General features: G+C 41.4%; 2 protein-coding genes across 6 annotated transcripts in view; both read right to left on the reverse strand.

The window, feature by feature from the left end:
* Positions 1–4,907: 4,907 nt before the first annotated feature.
* SMCO1 (single-pass membrane protein with coiled-coil domains 1) lies at positions 4,908–12,901 on the reverse strand. Of its 3 annotated transcripts, none has more exons than XM_032336711.1 (3): positions 12,834–12,901; positions 6,263–6,412; positions 4,908–5,843 (listed from the first exon to the last, which is right to left on the reverse strand). In XM_032336711.1, the coding sequence occupies exons 1-3, from the start codon at positions 12,857–12,859 to the stop codon at positions 5,399–5,401; spliced, it is 621 nt and encodes a 206-aa protein (XP_032192602.1). In that variant the 5' UTR covers positions 12,860–12,901; the 3' UTR covers positions 4,908–5,398. The 3 variants fall into 3 exon arrangements, with proteins under 3 accessions (XP_032192602.1, XP_032192592.1, XP_032192610.1); XM_032336701.1 differs by lacking the exon at positions 12,834–12,901 and adding an exon at positions 9,710–10,133; XM_032336719.1 differs by lacking the exon at positions 12,834–12,901 and adding an exon at positions 9,654–9,973.
* WDR53 (WD repeat domain 53) overlaps positions 5,779–13,183 on the reverse strand; it is a 57,736-nt gene continuing 50,331 nt past the window's right edge. Inside the window, exon 5 of one of the 3 annotated variants that reach the window (XM_032336645.1) lies at positions 5,779–5,843. In XM_032336645.1, coding sequence (XP_032192536.1) covers positions 5,824–5,843 — 20 coding nt within the window. In that variant the 3' untranslated portion in view covers positions 5,779–5,823. Of the gene's footprint in view, positions 5,844–6,337; positions 6,413–12,849; positions 12,929–13,183 lie in introns of those variants that run through there. The other 2 variants (XM_032336669.1, XM_032336639.1) reach the window with 2 other exon arrangements.

Raw genomic sequence — 13,183 nt, forward strand, 5'->3', positions numbered from 1 at the left:
TCTAGAGTTCTTAGGAAAGCATCTCTTAGGTTATCTCCTAGAAAGGTTGTAGCCGGAGAATCCGCGAACTTGCTACAGTTAACACCCACTGCCACCGCCTTCTATAACCCACGCCTTACGAAGTCTGAGGCCCGGAGATGGGTTGTTTTAGGATTGCCTTCCCTTCGAAGTGTTGTCCCAAATTGACCTCTTGTGCTCTGGGCCCGAAATATGTAAGGCGAAGACAGAGCTTGGGTATAAAGAAGGAAGGTAACTTTATTTCTTTGCCAGGCGAAGGAGGCTGCAGCAGACTACTGCCTTAAAAGACTGCCATCCTGCCCAGGGCAAAGGCTCAGGGGTTTCATAGGAAACTGCAGGATCTAGGCAGTTTCGACAGGAATCTGGTAGGGGCTGGCCTCGCGTTGCTTATGTTTTCGAGGTGGTTTCAGGACTAGCGCTACCTTGGGCCTTCCAAGTTTCGATACTGAGTACAACTTGGATACCAGGTTTTTGGAACAAAGGATTCTACAGAAAAACAAGTGAAAGGGAGGGGAGGCCTCAAGAATAAGGGAGGAAAATTTTGTTCAAATTAAAGTCAAGATTTGCTGAAGCATTCGTATGTCCATCTTATTTTCCATCCATTCCTTATTTTTATCATTTTTTAAAAGATTATTTGTTTCAGGGGTACAGGTCTGTGATTCGATTCATCAGTCTTATATAATACCCAGTGCACATTACAACACATACTCTCCCTGATGTCCATGACTAATCCCTGCCATCCCTTCACCTCCCCCACCCCCCCACGCCGCCCCCAGCAACCCTCAGTTTGTTTCCTGTGGTTAAAATTCTCTTATGGATTGTCTTCCTCTCTGGTTTCATCTTGTTTCATTTTTTCCTCTCTTCCCCTATGATTCTCCGCCTTCTTAAATTCCACATATCAGTGAGATCACAAGATAATTGTTTTGCTCTGATTGACTCATTTTGCTTAGCATAATACCCTCTGGTTCCATCCACATCAAATGCAACTAATTTCTGTGCATTGATTTTATATCTTGATACTTTACTGAATTCCTATATGAGTTCTAGCAATTTTGGGGTGGAGTCTTTTGGGTTTTCTACTTAGAGTATCATGTCATCTGCAAAGAGTGAGAGTTTGACTTCTTTGCTGATTCTGATGTCTTTTATTTCTTTTTGTTGTCTGACTGCTGAGGCTAGGACTTCTAGTACCATATTGAACAGCAGTGGTGATAGTGGACATCCCTGCCATGTTGCTGTCTGTAGAGGGAAAGCTCTTAGTTTTTTCCCATTGAGAATGATACTGGCTGTGGGTTTATCATAAATGGCTCTTATGATATTGAGGTATGTACTCTCTACGCCTACACTATGAAGAGTTGGTTTTTTGGTGTGTGTGTGTTTTTTTTTAAGGTTTTTGTATATTTGTATATGTGCTGCCAAAGCGAGCACAAGGTTTTTGTATATTTGTAAGAGACAGGGAGAACACAGTGGCAGGCAGAGGGAGAAGCAGACTCCCCACTGAACAGGGAGCCCGATGCAGGACACTTGATCCCAGAACCTTGGGATCATGACCTGAGCTGAAGGCAGATGCTTAACCGACTGAGCCACCCAGGCATCCCACCGTGAAGAGTTTTAATCAAGAAAGAATGTTATACTTTATCAAATGCTTTTTCTGCATCTACTGAGAGGATCATATGGTTCTTGTCTGTCCTTTTATTTATATAGTGTATCACACTGATTGATTTGCAGATGTTGGACCAAACTTGCAGCCCAGGAATAAATCCCACTTGGGTGTGGTGGATAATCCTTTTAAACCATCAGTTCATTTCCATAGCAGTTTCATAGGGCTTAGAAAACAAACTACAGGGTGCCTCAGTCCTGGGGTTTAGCAGTCATGTGCATCATTTATGATGTACTCCTGTATTATTAAATTTCAATCTAGAACAATCAAAATTACAAAGGAAGTGAAAAAATATTTTAACATTTTATGCATTCTGAAATAAGTTTTTTCACTTTGATACTAAGTTCTTGTCCTGACACCTGATCCTACTGTTTTGAATTCTATGATAAAAGTAGGTTTTGGGATGCCTGGCTGGCTCAGTAGGTGGAGCATGTAACTCTTGATCTCATATGAGCGTAAGCCCCACATTGGGTGTAAAGATTACTTAAAATTTTTTTTAATTTAAAAAAAAGTAGGGCACCTGGGTGGTTCAGTTGTTAAGCAGCTACCTTCAGCTCAGGTCATGATCTAGGGTCCTGGGATCGAGCCCCACATCAGGCTCCCTGCTCTGTGGGAAGCCTGCTTCTCCTCTCCCTCTCCTTCTGCTTGTGTTCCCTTGTGTTCTAGCTGTCTCTCTCTCTCTCTGTCAAATAAAGAAAATCTTAAAAAAAAAAAAAAGTAGGTTTTGGCTAGAAAAACCATGGGGATTAAATAGACCAATCCCTAGTACTTCAGAACAAAGCCGAGAGACAGAAAATAGAATGATGGTTGCCAAGGGCCAGGAGAGTTATTGTTTAATGGGTACAGAGTTTATTTTCAGATGGATGGTAGTGATGGTTGCACAATATTATGAATGTATATACTACACTGAACTGTCCACTTAAAAGTGGTTTAGAGGGTAAATTTTATGTTCTATGTATTTTATCACAATAAGAATTTTTTTTGAAAAACAATGAAAAGCAGGCCTGAGTTTTTTGAGGAAATGTTACTTAGATGTAAAGGAAGAGAAAAAAATCACTGCACAAATAAGTCTTTAAGGTCTTTTGGGTTTGCTGAGGCCATGGAAGTTGGCCAGATGGTTTCTAGATGCCGCCAAAGCAAAGAGGTGTGGGCCCTTGGTAGAACATTTTGGGAGCTTTTGTTTTGTTTTAATGTGAATTCGGAAACCTTTGGTTGTCATCTACTTAGATTACTCCTTAGATTTCCATGATATCAACACCTGAGCCTAAAATTTTAGGCTCCCTAATATAGTTCCAACTTTCTTTTTGCTGTGGAATATCCCATTATTCTTTTAAGATTTTTTAAGATTTATTTGTTTTGTTAAGATTTATTTATTTATTTGAGAGAGAGAGAGTGCATGAGTGCAGTGGGGATGGGCACAAGAGAGGAGAGAAACTCAAGCTGACTCTGTGCTGAGCGTGGAGCCCAATTTGAGGCTGGATCCCGTGATCCCAAGATCATGACCTGAGCTAAAACCAAGAAATGGACACCCAACTGACTGAGCCACACAGTTGCCCTTCTCCCATTATTTTTTAAAACATTCAACTATGATTTAGTCACTGGCATCCAGATCTTGTGCTTTCAGGCCATAGTTTGAAATCTTAATTCATCCTAATGTCTTACTTTGTTGTTTTGCCTACTTGAAGGATCAATTCAGTATGCTTCCTTCCAGAAGTATTTCTCTATCACACAGTGATAACCCTCCTCTGAACTCACCCTGTCATGTATTGCTTAGTGATAGTGAGTTTTTTGTAGTCTTTTAATGTAACTCTTGCATTTTGATTTCTATGTTCAGATATTTATGCTTACGTAATGTGCTTCCTTACCTTTCCTTGGCCTTGTTCACTTTCTGGACCCACAGTCCCTTGCTCTGCCTGATGCTGACCTATTGCATTTCTAGAATCTCTTCCTTCACTTCAGAATTCCAGTAAAGCACTGACTGAGCAAGGCAGGCACTGGCTTCTCACTGGCTCCTGGGAGGGCTTAAATGATGCATCCTGGAAGTATGGGGGGGACGGAGGGGTCACTCTCTACAGAACAAACGTCAGCCAACTGAAAACAGTAGACTAAGTGAGGATGACAGAAAAATGCCCTTTCCATCTTCCTTCCAAGGCATGGTTTCTCCAAACAGTGTGTCTGGAGAGGTCAAGACTGCATTTTTTTTTTTTTCCAAGATGTTACTTTTAAGTAATCTCTGCACCCAAAATGGGGCTCAAACTTACAACCTTGAGATGGAGAGTCAAATGCTCTACTGACTGAGCCAACCAGATGCTCCAAGACTGAGTGCATTTATCTACCAAGCAAGCTGCTGTGTCTCATGGCTCATTTTCAAAGAGGGGCAAGCAAGGTAACACATCATATTGTATTACTTTGAATCCTCTGCCTAACTCCTTCCAGAGTGTCACCTCATTTTGGTTAATCTGAATCTGTATGTCTCAAATAAAGCATAAGCATTTAACCTTTACCTGGGAGATGGGGTCTGCATTTTCAAATGTTTCTGCTATTCACAGCACCTGGTACATGGCATTTGGTGTTCAATAATTTTTTTAAACATTTTTTAGATTTTATTTATTTATTTAAAGATTTTATTTATTTATTTGGCAGACAGAGATCACAAGTAGGCAGAGAGGCAGGTGGGGGGTGGGTGGGAAGCAGGCTCCCTGCTGAGCAGAGAGCCAGATGCAAGGCTCCATCCCATGACCTTGAGATCATGACCGGAGCCGAAGGCAGAGGCTTTAACCCACTGAGCCACCCAAGCACCCCTTTAGATTTTATGTTTAAGTAATTTCTGTATCCAATGTGGGGCCCGAACCTATAATCCTGAGGGTCAAGAATCCTGTGCTCTTATCAACGGAGCCAGCCAAGTGCCCCGGTGAATATTTTAATACAGTCAATGTGTAAGAGTTCCATTTCCAGCGTAAAATAACTATGGTAGTGTACCAGAGAAAAAAATGCACAACATACAATATATATTAGGTGTTTTTATTGTTGGTTTTTTTTTTTTAAGATTTTATTTATTTATTTGACAGACAGAGATCACAAGTAGGCAGAGAGGCAGGCAGAGAAAGAGAGAGAGAGGGAAGCAGGCTCCCCACTGAGCAGAGAGCCCGATGTGGGGCTCGATCCCAGGACCCCGAGATCATGACCTGAGCCGAAGGCAGCGGCTTAACCCACTGAGCCAACCAGGCGCCCCTTGTCTTTTAGTATGTAGTACATTCACATGGCTCAAAATTCAAAAATTTACAAAATGGAGTAACAGTGAAAATAATTCCTCCTACTTTTGACCCCTAGCCTCTGTTTTTTCTCCTGACACAACCAATGTTCTTACTTTCTAATATATCTCTCCAGAAAAAGTTTATTAATTTTGTGGATATATTACTTGTGTGTGTGTGTGTGTGTGTGTATTTGTTTTTGCCCTTTGCCCTTTTTTCCTACTTCACAATATATAGGAAATATTTGAAAACAATACATCTTGGTGATAACTCCATATCATTTTACAGTTACACAAAGAACTTCTTCATTCTCTAATATTGCTACACAAAAAGTATCCATTGTATCAATTTATCATATTTAAGGCTTCCCTCCCTTTTGCTATAAAAATAAGCCTGTAATAAATTGTACATGCATCGTTTCCCCCCATTTGCAAGATAAATTCCTAGAAGTAGAATCTCTTGGTCATCAAAATTAGTTTCTGACTGATGGTAGCGACTGTTTTAGCGATGACTTTTGCTCTTCGGGGGCCCTCACTGCTTTTCCCTTCTCAATGATCTGAACAGCCTTCAGCAAACCATCCTGCAGAGCCTGATTCTTTACCATGTTAGTGATTAGGAAAGTGACATCCCTGATATACATCTGCCTCACTTTAGCACCATAGTATTCTGCCTTGTGGCCATGGGCAATAAAGAAGGTACAAAGTGCTGTGATATCTCCTTCTTGCAGCCCACACTCCTCCAGGACAGACTCCCACACAACTCCAATGCGCTGGTTCTTGACTTTTCGTCTCAGGATAGAGGTTAAGGTGGGAAGACCTCGCACCAGGTCTGGCAGCTTGTCAAGCACACGAGTGTGCAAGCAGATGAGAACTTCAGTGACATAGCTGTATAAAATATTCAATTCCATTGAAGTGAATCTACAAAAAATGTGGAGAGCTTCTTAATCAGTAGAACTCTTTCTGCACAAACAAACAAACAATTCTACTTGGATACAAAACCATGAAAAGAACCATTTTAGAAAGTATTTTAGAAAATATTTTAAAATGAGGACCTGCGCTATACAGGATAGCTTAGTTCTCAGGCCATTCATACTACACATTTCTCAAAAGCATCACCCATCTCTGTGTTAAGCAAGACATTGGCAAACAAGAGACACTGTGACAAGATGTATATGACAGGGCTGGCATATGAATGGCTGCTCAAGTTAAACTTTTTTGAATGAATTGATCTCAGAAAATAGCATTTCTTCACAATCCATTGAAATTCAAGTTTAGAAAGACTGCTGCAAGCTCTCACAAAGCCACAAAATTCCACCAATTTCTCACTGCATACTCACTTGGGGGCCAGAACTGCTCTCCACAGCTCATCCTGGGCTGCCTGGCTTGCCAAAGCCTTGCTGTGCTGTTCAAATCTCTGGGTCAGACTATCCTTGGTGAAGTCCATTTCTTTAAACTGTGCTGCTAAACCTTGGAGTTTGTGGTCTACTCTATAGGATGAAAGAATCAAGGGAGACTTTAGGACAAGGGACAAAACTAAGATTTTGCCTTAAAGCTCTAATATATTGTTTATAATCACTATTAATTGGGGTAGCTATTTAAATTTAAGATGACGGATAGATACTCGTATTTGCCGTTCTCTTTAGCCATCATCCTAATTCCTATGTTCCTTATATTGCCAAACTTTTAATGGTCTAATTACTTGAATGATCTGCCACCTCCTGATTTTGTATTGTACTTTATACTTTCAGAAGTATTTTAGGGGCGCCTGTCTGGCTAAGTCAATGGAGCCTGTAACTCTCAATCTCAGGGTCTTGAGTTCAAGACCCACACTGGGCATACAGCCTACTTTAAAGAAAGAGGTACTTTAAATACAAGCATTACTTTGATTCTCACAACAGCCATAAGAAGTGAAGCAGTAATTTTTATCATTCTACTGATAAAGAAACCCAAGGGTGCGTGGTGGGCTCAGTCAGAAGAGTGTGGGACTTTTGATCCCCATGTCATGAGTTCAAGCCCTACATGGGCATAGAGATTACTAAAAAAAAAAAAAATAAATCAGCTTAACAGATAAAGAAATTGAGTCTCCAAGAGATTGAGACCCAATGTCATAGCTAGCCAGTGCTGGGACCTGTATTTAATAAGGTGCATTTCTCTACTCTACTCTGACTGCCCCAATCCTATCCTACCTTCAAGGATAAGCTCACTTTGCACTGTTTGTTTGAGTTCGCTAGACTTTCTGCCCGGGGACCACCCAGCCAAAGACTTAATTTTCACAGGGACTGCCTCCACTACCTGTCCCTCCCCACCTCCTGCTTTATTTTTAGAGTTAGCATTTCATGAATGAAATTGTAAGCTGTTTGAGGGAGGGAATCAGACACTATTTCTCCAGGTAAGAAATAGTCACCCAGAGTGACTATTTCTGGGTGGCTCAGTAGTTAAGCGTCTGCCTTTGGCTCAGGTCAGGATCCTAGAGTCCTGGGATCAAGCCCTACTTCGGGCTCTCTGCTCAGTGGGAAGCCTGCTTCTCCTTCTCCCACTCCTCTCCCTGCTTGTGTTCCTCTTCCTGTCAAATAAATACATTAGAGAAAACTTTGAAAAAAAAGACCATTTCTGGGACATCTTTACACCTATTCCCTAATATCTAGAAAAGGCCTTAGACAGAACTAATAAAATACATCTTATATGACCGACGTCCCTGATGGGAATGAGTTGCTGAGCTGTGTAACCCCGCAGGGGCATTTGGTAGCTCTAAAAAGCCTTAATCATCAGGGGGCGCTGTGGCACCAGAATTACGTCAAACTGAATCACAGGGAACTGAAACAACACAACTCAGTTGCCTGAAGGACCCCGCATTTTTTTTTTCATCAAAGAAGTGATATACTAATATACATACCACGTCCCTGAGCTTCTATGTCCCAGTTCTTCTATGTCCAAGTTCTGTCCTTTACCATCTTTTCTTCTTGGTCCTCACTTTATCTTAAGGCTAATTCAGCTTCAGGTACCACATCTCTCCTAAGCGCTAGACCCATATCTTTATGTTTTGTGCATCTCCACCTGGGTGGAGATGTCAAACTCAGCTGTCCTAAACTGAGAGGCCAACTATCCCACACCCCCATCATCAGAAATTACTGTAGTGGAATCTTCTTACTGTTCAGGATATTTTGTTTACATACAGATAAGGCCCACTATGAAATGTTTGGTGTTTTGCAATGTCATCTGGCATACTGTTTTGTATTAACTTTGACACCTTTAAGACTATGTTGCTTGTAGGTCATTTTCAGCTTGTCAAGTCAGTGTAAAAGTTCACAATTGTTAAGTTTTTTTGGAAGCCTCTCACCAAAAAGCATTCCCATACCATTCCAAATAAATCCTAAACCACATGTCTGCAAATTCAAGTCTGTTTTCTACAATTCCCCAGATTAGTGATACCACCATCTATTCAATTACTTGAACTAAAAATCTCAGAATAATTTTTACCTTTTTTTTCTCCCTCTCCATTAATGCCTCTAAATTATCCCTTCATCTCTATCACCACTGAGCCAGTTAATAACTATCTTACACTTTGACCTAGGATTGCAGTAGCCTAACTGAATCCTTGCTTTCAATTTCTCTTCAATTAGCTACTACCAATCCATCCTCTAGAAATATGCTGTTGCCATTTTTAAAAGACTTTATTATTTATTTAAGAGAGAGAGAGGAGGAGGAGCAGAGAGGAGAGGGAGAAGTAGGGAGCCTGATGCATGCAGGACTCCATCCCAGGACTCTGGGATCATGACCTGAGCCGAAGGTGGCACTTAACCGACTGAGCCACCCAGAGACCCCAAAATGTTTCTTTAAAAAAAATTTTTTTTTAATATCTTTATTTTTCAGTGAGAGAGAGAGAGAGAGAAGGAGAAAAAGCACAAGCGGGGGAGGGGCAGGCAGAGGAAGAAGCAACCTCCCCACTGAACAAGGAGCCCAATGTGGGACTTAATTCCAAGACCGTGGGATCATGACTTGAGCCAAAGGCGGACACTTACCTGACTGAGCCACCCAGGCATCCCTAGAAATGTGCTTCTGAAACATAATTCTGTTCATGTAACTCAACCGATTATCCATGTTGCCCGTTGATACAGTTAGAGCCAAACTCGGTATCTTCAGGAGGATAAACATTAAACCTTTAACCTTTGCTCTTATCTTCTGCCAGTCCTTTCATAGCCTAGTCACTAATCACGTGAGACATCTAGCAGCTGACTGAAAAGAGCATGGGATTCCAGGGATCTATGGCTTCCATATACTTTTCCTCACCCCAGAATTCCTTCCCATATTTTTCTTTCTCATAACCCTTTACTCACACTTTAAGATCTAGCTTAAATGTCTCTCTATAAAGGGTTCCTTTTCCGAGTATAAAAGGCAAAATTAATTGATCCTTTCTTCTTGTCCTCCGGGCTCTTTAGAAAAATCACATTAAATTCTAGTATTTTTGAATACTTATGGTCTCCCTATAGGCTTTGAACTCCTTGAGGACAGAAAACATGTTTTACTTATTTTGTATACCTATAATATAGCACATGCATTAATTGAATGAAGTCACCTGGAATGGAAATAATTTTTATTATTAATTTATATTTTTTAACTTGGTTAAAAAATATAAAGTGGTTTAAACTTAAACCACTTTAAACAGAGATAGAATTCTAATTAGCATATCTATAGATCTTTGCCTGTTTTTATTCTTTATTCTTCTCTTACCCATCTTCCCAGTAAAAGCAGACAATGCTTGCTCCCTCCCTGGAGCCCTTAGGAACCTTTTCATCGCCTTCTTCAAGGATATCAGGGTTGTGGTTTCATTGTTCATCTTCTTAAGGCAAAATGAAAGGAAACAAAATAAGGAAAACAAAAACCTAGTGGAGGTTTGAATCCAGGGTTTTCTGTTGTCTTCCACACAGCAACAGGCAGCGGCAGGATGAGTATTTGATCTAAATTCTGTCTGAAAGGTCACTCAGTACAAGAAGCTTTTAATAGCTTGTATATCCAAATATAGTTTCAAAGAACTCATCGTGTGAGCACAGGTGTCCTAGAACGCACTGTAATATTTGCTTTTGTAAAGTGAGCCATAGTACATCAACAAACAAGATGTAATCATGGCTCTGCGTGTATTCCAGTAAATGTATATATGGATATATACGAGGATTAAATTTGATGGAAATATTACTCTCAAATTTTAACAGCTTAATTATTCAACTATAATCTTAAATTAAGTTTAAAGAGATCTCCTGACCTTATATGTAGTATTATATCAATGCCAAAAATCTAATCATCCTCAAAAAATAATAAATATTGAGAGTTTCTAGTATTGGATTAAGTATTGAAAATAAAAACAAGAGTTCCTGGATGGCTTGGTTGGTTAAGGGTCTGCCTTCTGTTCAAGTCATGATCTGGGAGTTCCAGAATGGAGCCCTGCATCAGGCTCCCTGCTCAGAGGGGAGTCTGCTTTTCCCTCTGCCCCTCACCCTGCTGGCATGCTCTCCCTCTCCCTCAAATAAATCCTTAAAAATAAATACATACATACACACATACATACATATATATGTATGTACATAAATATGTAACAAAATAAAAACAGACATAAAACAGGACCCCTGAATTCAATGTGTTTAAACTCTAATTGGGAAGGCAGGACATACACTTAAAAAGAAAATGCATATAAAAGGTTGTGCACCAAATAGGTACAGACCATAAAAATCATAGATTAGAGTAAGTCACTGTAAGGGCCTATTTAGCTAGAGCAGCTCCATCCTGACACTGTTCCCCCTATCCCCCCAGCCCCCCCACCCCCGCCCCCAGCCCAGGGAACTAGTCCCAGGTAACAAAGCCCAAATACAAGGGTGGGTCAGGCCAGGTAGAGGTATTCAATCAGTGGGGGCACATACTGTCTCCTAGCTACCGAGGAGTATGCGCCCCACCCTTTGGGTACCTTTTGGGTGCCCATTCCTTTTTTTTTTTAAAAAGATTTTATTTATTTATTTGACAGACAGAGATCACAAGTAGGCAGAGAGGCAGGCAGAGAGAGACTGAGAGAGGGAAGCAGGCTCCCTGCTGAGCAGAGAGCCTGATGTGGGACTCGATCCCAGGACCCTGAGATCATGACCTGAGCCGAAGGCAGCGGCTTAACCCACTGAGCAACCCAGGTGCCCTTGGGTGCCCATTCTGACCAAGGTGATAGGCTAGTTCAAATATCTACATAGGGAAAATTGTAATTCAATTGGTCACTTACGTGTGACCTAGCAGGACTGTGCAGCTTTCTCTGTGTTACAATCTCATTGGCCACCTGTGTGTGGCCGGCCCAACCACATGGCCTTTGCCCTTAAAAGCTAGTCTGTAAGGCAGAGAGTGGTCGCCTCTTTGCAAGAGACGGCCTGGGCCGGTCAGTTTGATTCTCGATATTTGGCGCGAAATAAAGCTTTGCTTGACCTTTGCTTTTTATCAGTCTTGCTCCTTTGACCATGGACCCAACATCACTAAATCCTTGGATAATTGAGAAATACTAACATTGAAGGTAGAAATTGAGCTTAGCCTTAAAGGAAAAGTAGGTCTTTGATTATTGAGCCCTGCATCGGGCTCTCCACTCAGCAAGGAGCCTGCTTCCTCCTCTCTCTCTGCCGGTCCCTCTGACTACTTGTGATCTCTGTCAGTCAAGTAAATAAATAAAATCTTTAAAAAAAAAAAATAAAGAATATAGGTGAGGTTCGGTGGGGTGAGGTCCGGAGCTGAAGACCAAGAAAGAATTCTTGAGACATCTTTGGTGCAAAGTGATGGTTTATTAAAGCACACGGACAGGACCCACGGGCAGAAAGAGCTGCTGCCTTGGGGTTGTGAGGGGTGGCAGGTTATATATTACCGGGTTGGAGGCAGTAAGGAAAAAGGGAGGTTTCAATAGAACTTTCATATGCTAAAGAGGACCTACAAGATACCAGATGCCTTGAGGCCTTGTCATTGTCAAGGTTTTTTCCTCTAGCAAGGTATTAACATTAAGATAGTTGGGAGACTCCTAAAGAATGTCACAATATATCCCACCCAGGAATGGGAGTGGGGCAAGGTTTCAGGGTGTCAGCCTTTTGCTTTGTTCTCAGCCAGCCTTCTGTTCCCTCATCATTGTGAGCAAAATCACAAAGGCAAAGTAGATGATGTGGTCAGGAAACAATGGGTGGATATGCTTTAAGCAAAAAATTCATGTGAGGGGGCACCTGGTTGGCTCAGTGGGTTAAAGCCTCTGCCTTTGGCTCAGGTCATGATCCTGGGGTCCTGGGATTGAGCCCCACGTCGGGCTCTCTGCTCAGTGGGGAGCCTGCCTCTCTGCCTACTTGTGTTCTCTGTCAAATAAATAAAATCTTTTTTAAAAAAAATCATGTGAGGAAACAACAACATTTAATAAGATCTTAATAAAATCATTTATTTATTTGACAGAGAGAGAGAGAGCACAAGCAGGGGGAGAAGCAGAGGGAGAAGGAGAAGCAGAGAGCCTGCCATGGGGCTCGATCACAGGACCTCAGGATCCTGACCTGAGCTGAAGGCACTTGCTTAACTACTGAGCCACCCAGGTGCCCCTAAAAAAATAAAATCTTAAAACAAAAAAACAAAACTCAACCACTTTTTACTATTTGAAGTGTATGGCTCTGTGGTGTTAAGCATGTTTATCCTGTGGCCCAGCCATCACCGGCAGCCTTCTCCAGAACATTTTCATCCTCCCCAGCTGAAACTCTATACCCATTAAATACCAGCTCCGCATTCTCCCCTCTCAGTCCCTGAAACCACCACTCTACTTTTTGTCCCTATGAATTTCAGTCCTCCAAGTCCTGAAATAAGTGGAATTGTATACTATTTGTCCTTTTGTGACTGGGAAGAAAGTTTTTCTGGTGACAGAAAACATACACATAGTAGAAGTGGTCTCTCTTCATCTCTCATATTGTTGAATCTTCGTGCCTGGTACTGCGGCAGTCACCTTCCATGACCATGAGGGGAACGAGCTGCAGAGAGCAAGCCAAGACAGCAGAGCAGACTGAAAAGAAACTAACATGACAAAAAGAAGTATGAACGTTCCTTAAGAAATTAGAAGTGGCAATCATATAAACCTGCAGTCTCACTTCAGGGGATATAGTTTTAAAAAATTGAAAGTGGATGTTAGAAGAGGTATCTGCACTCCGATGTTCCTTGCAGGATTACTCCCAATAGCCAAGTTACGGAACAACCTAAACTGTCCAGAAAGAAATCCAGCTGTTGTG

This window comes from Mustela erminea, chromosome 1, assembly GCF_009829155.1.
Source record: "Mustela erminea isolate mMusErm1 chromosome 1, mMusErm1.Pri, whole genome shotgun sequence".
Classification (NCBI taxonomy): Eukaryota; Metazoa; Chordata; class Mammalia; order Carnivora; family Mustelidae; genus Mustela; species Mustela erminea.

What these genes read in the sequence shown, in the direction of transcription:
- SMCO1 (XM_032336701.1), bottom strand. Translation starts at nt 9,759, where the DNA reads ATGAACAATGAAACCACAACCCTGATATCCTTGAAGAAGGCGATGAAA. An exon ending in TTGAAGAAGGCGATGAAAAG is followed by an intron (nt 6,413 to 9,709) that starts GTTCCTAAGGGC and finishes TTCATCCTATAG; the next exon opens with AGTAGACCACAAACTCCAAG. An exon ending in AGAGCAGTTCTGGCCCCCAA is followed by an intron (nt 5,844 to 6,262) that starts GTGAGTATGCAG and finishes CATTTTTTGTAG; the next exon opens with ATTCACTTCAATGGAATTGA.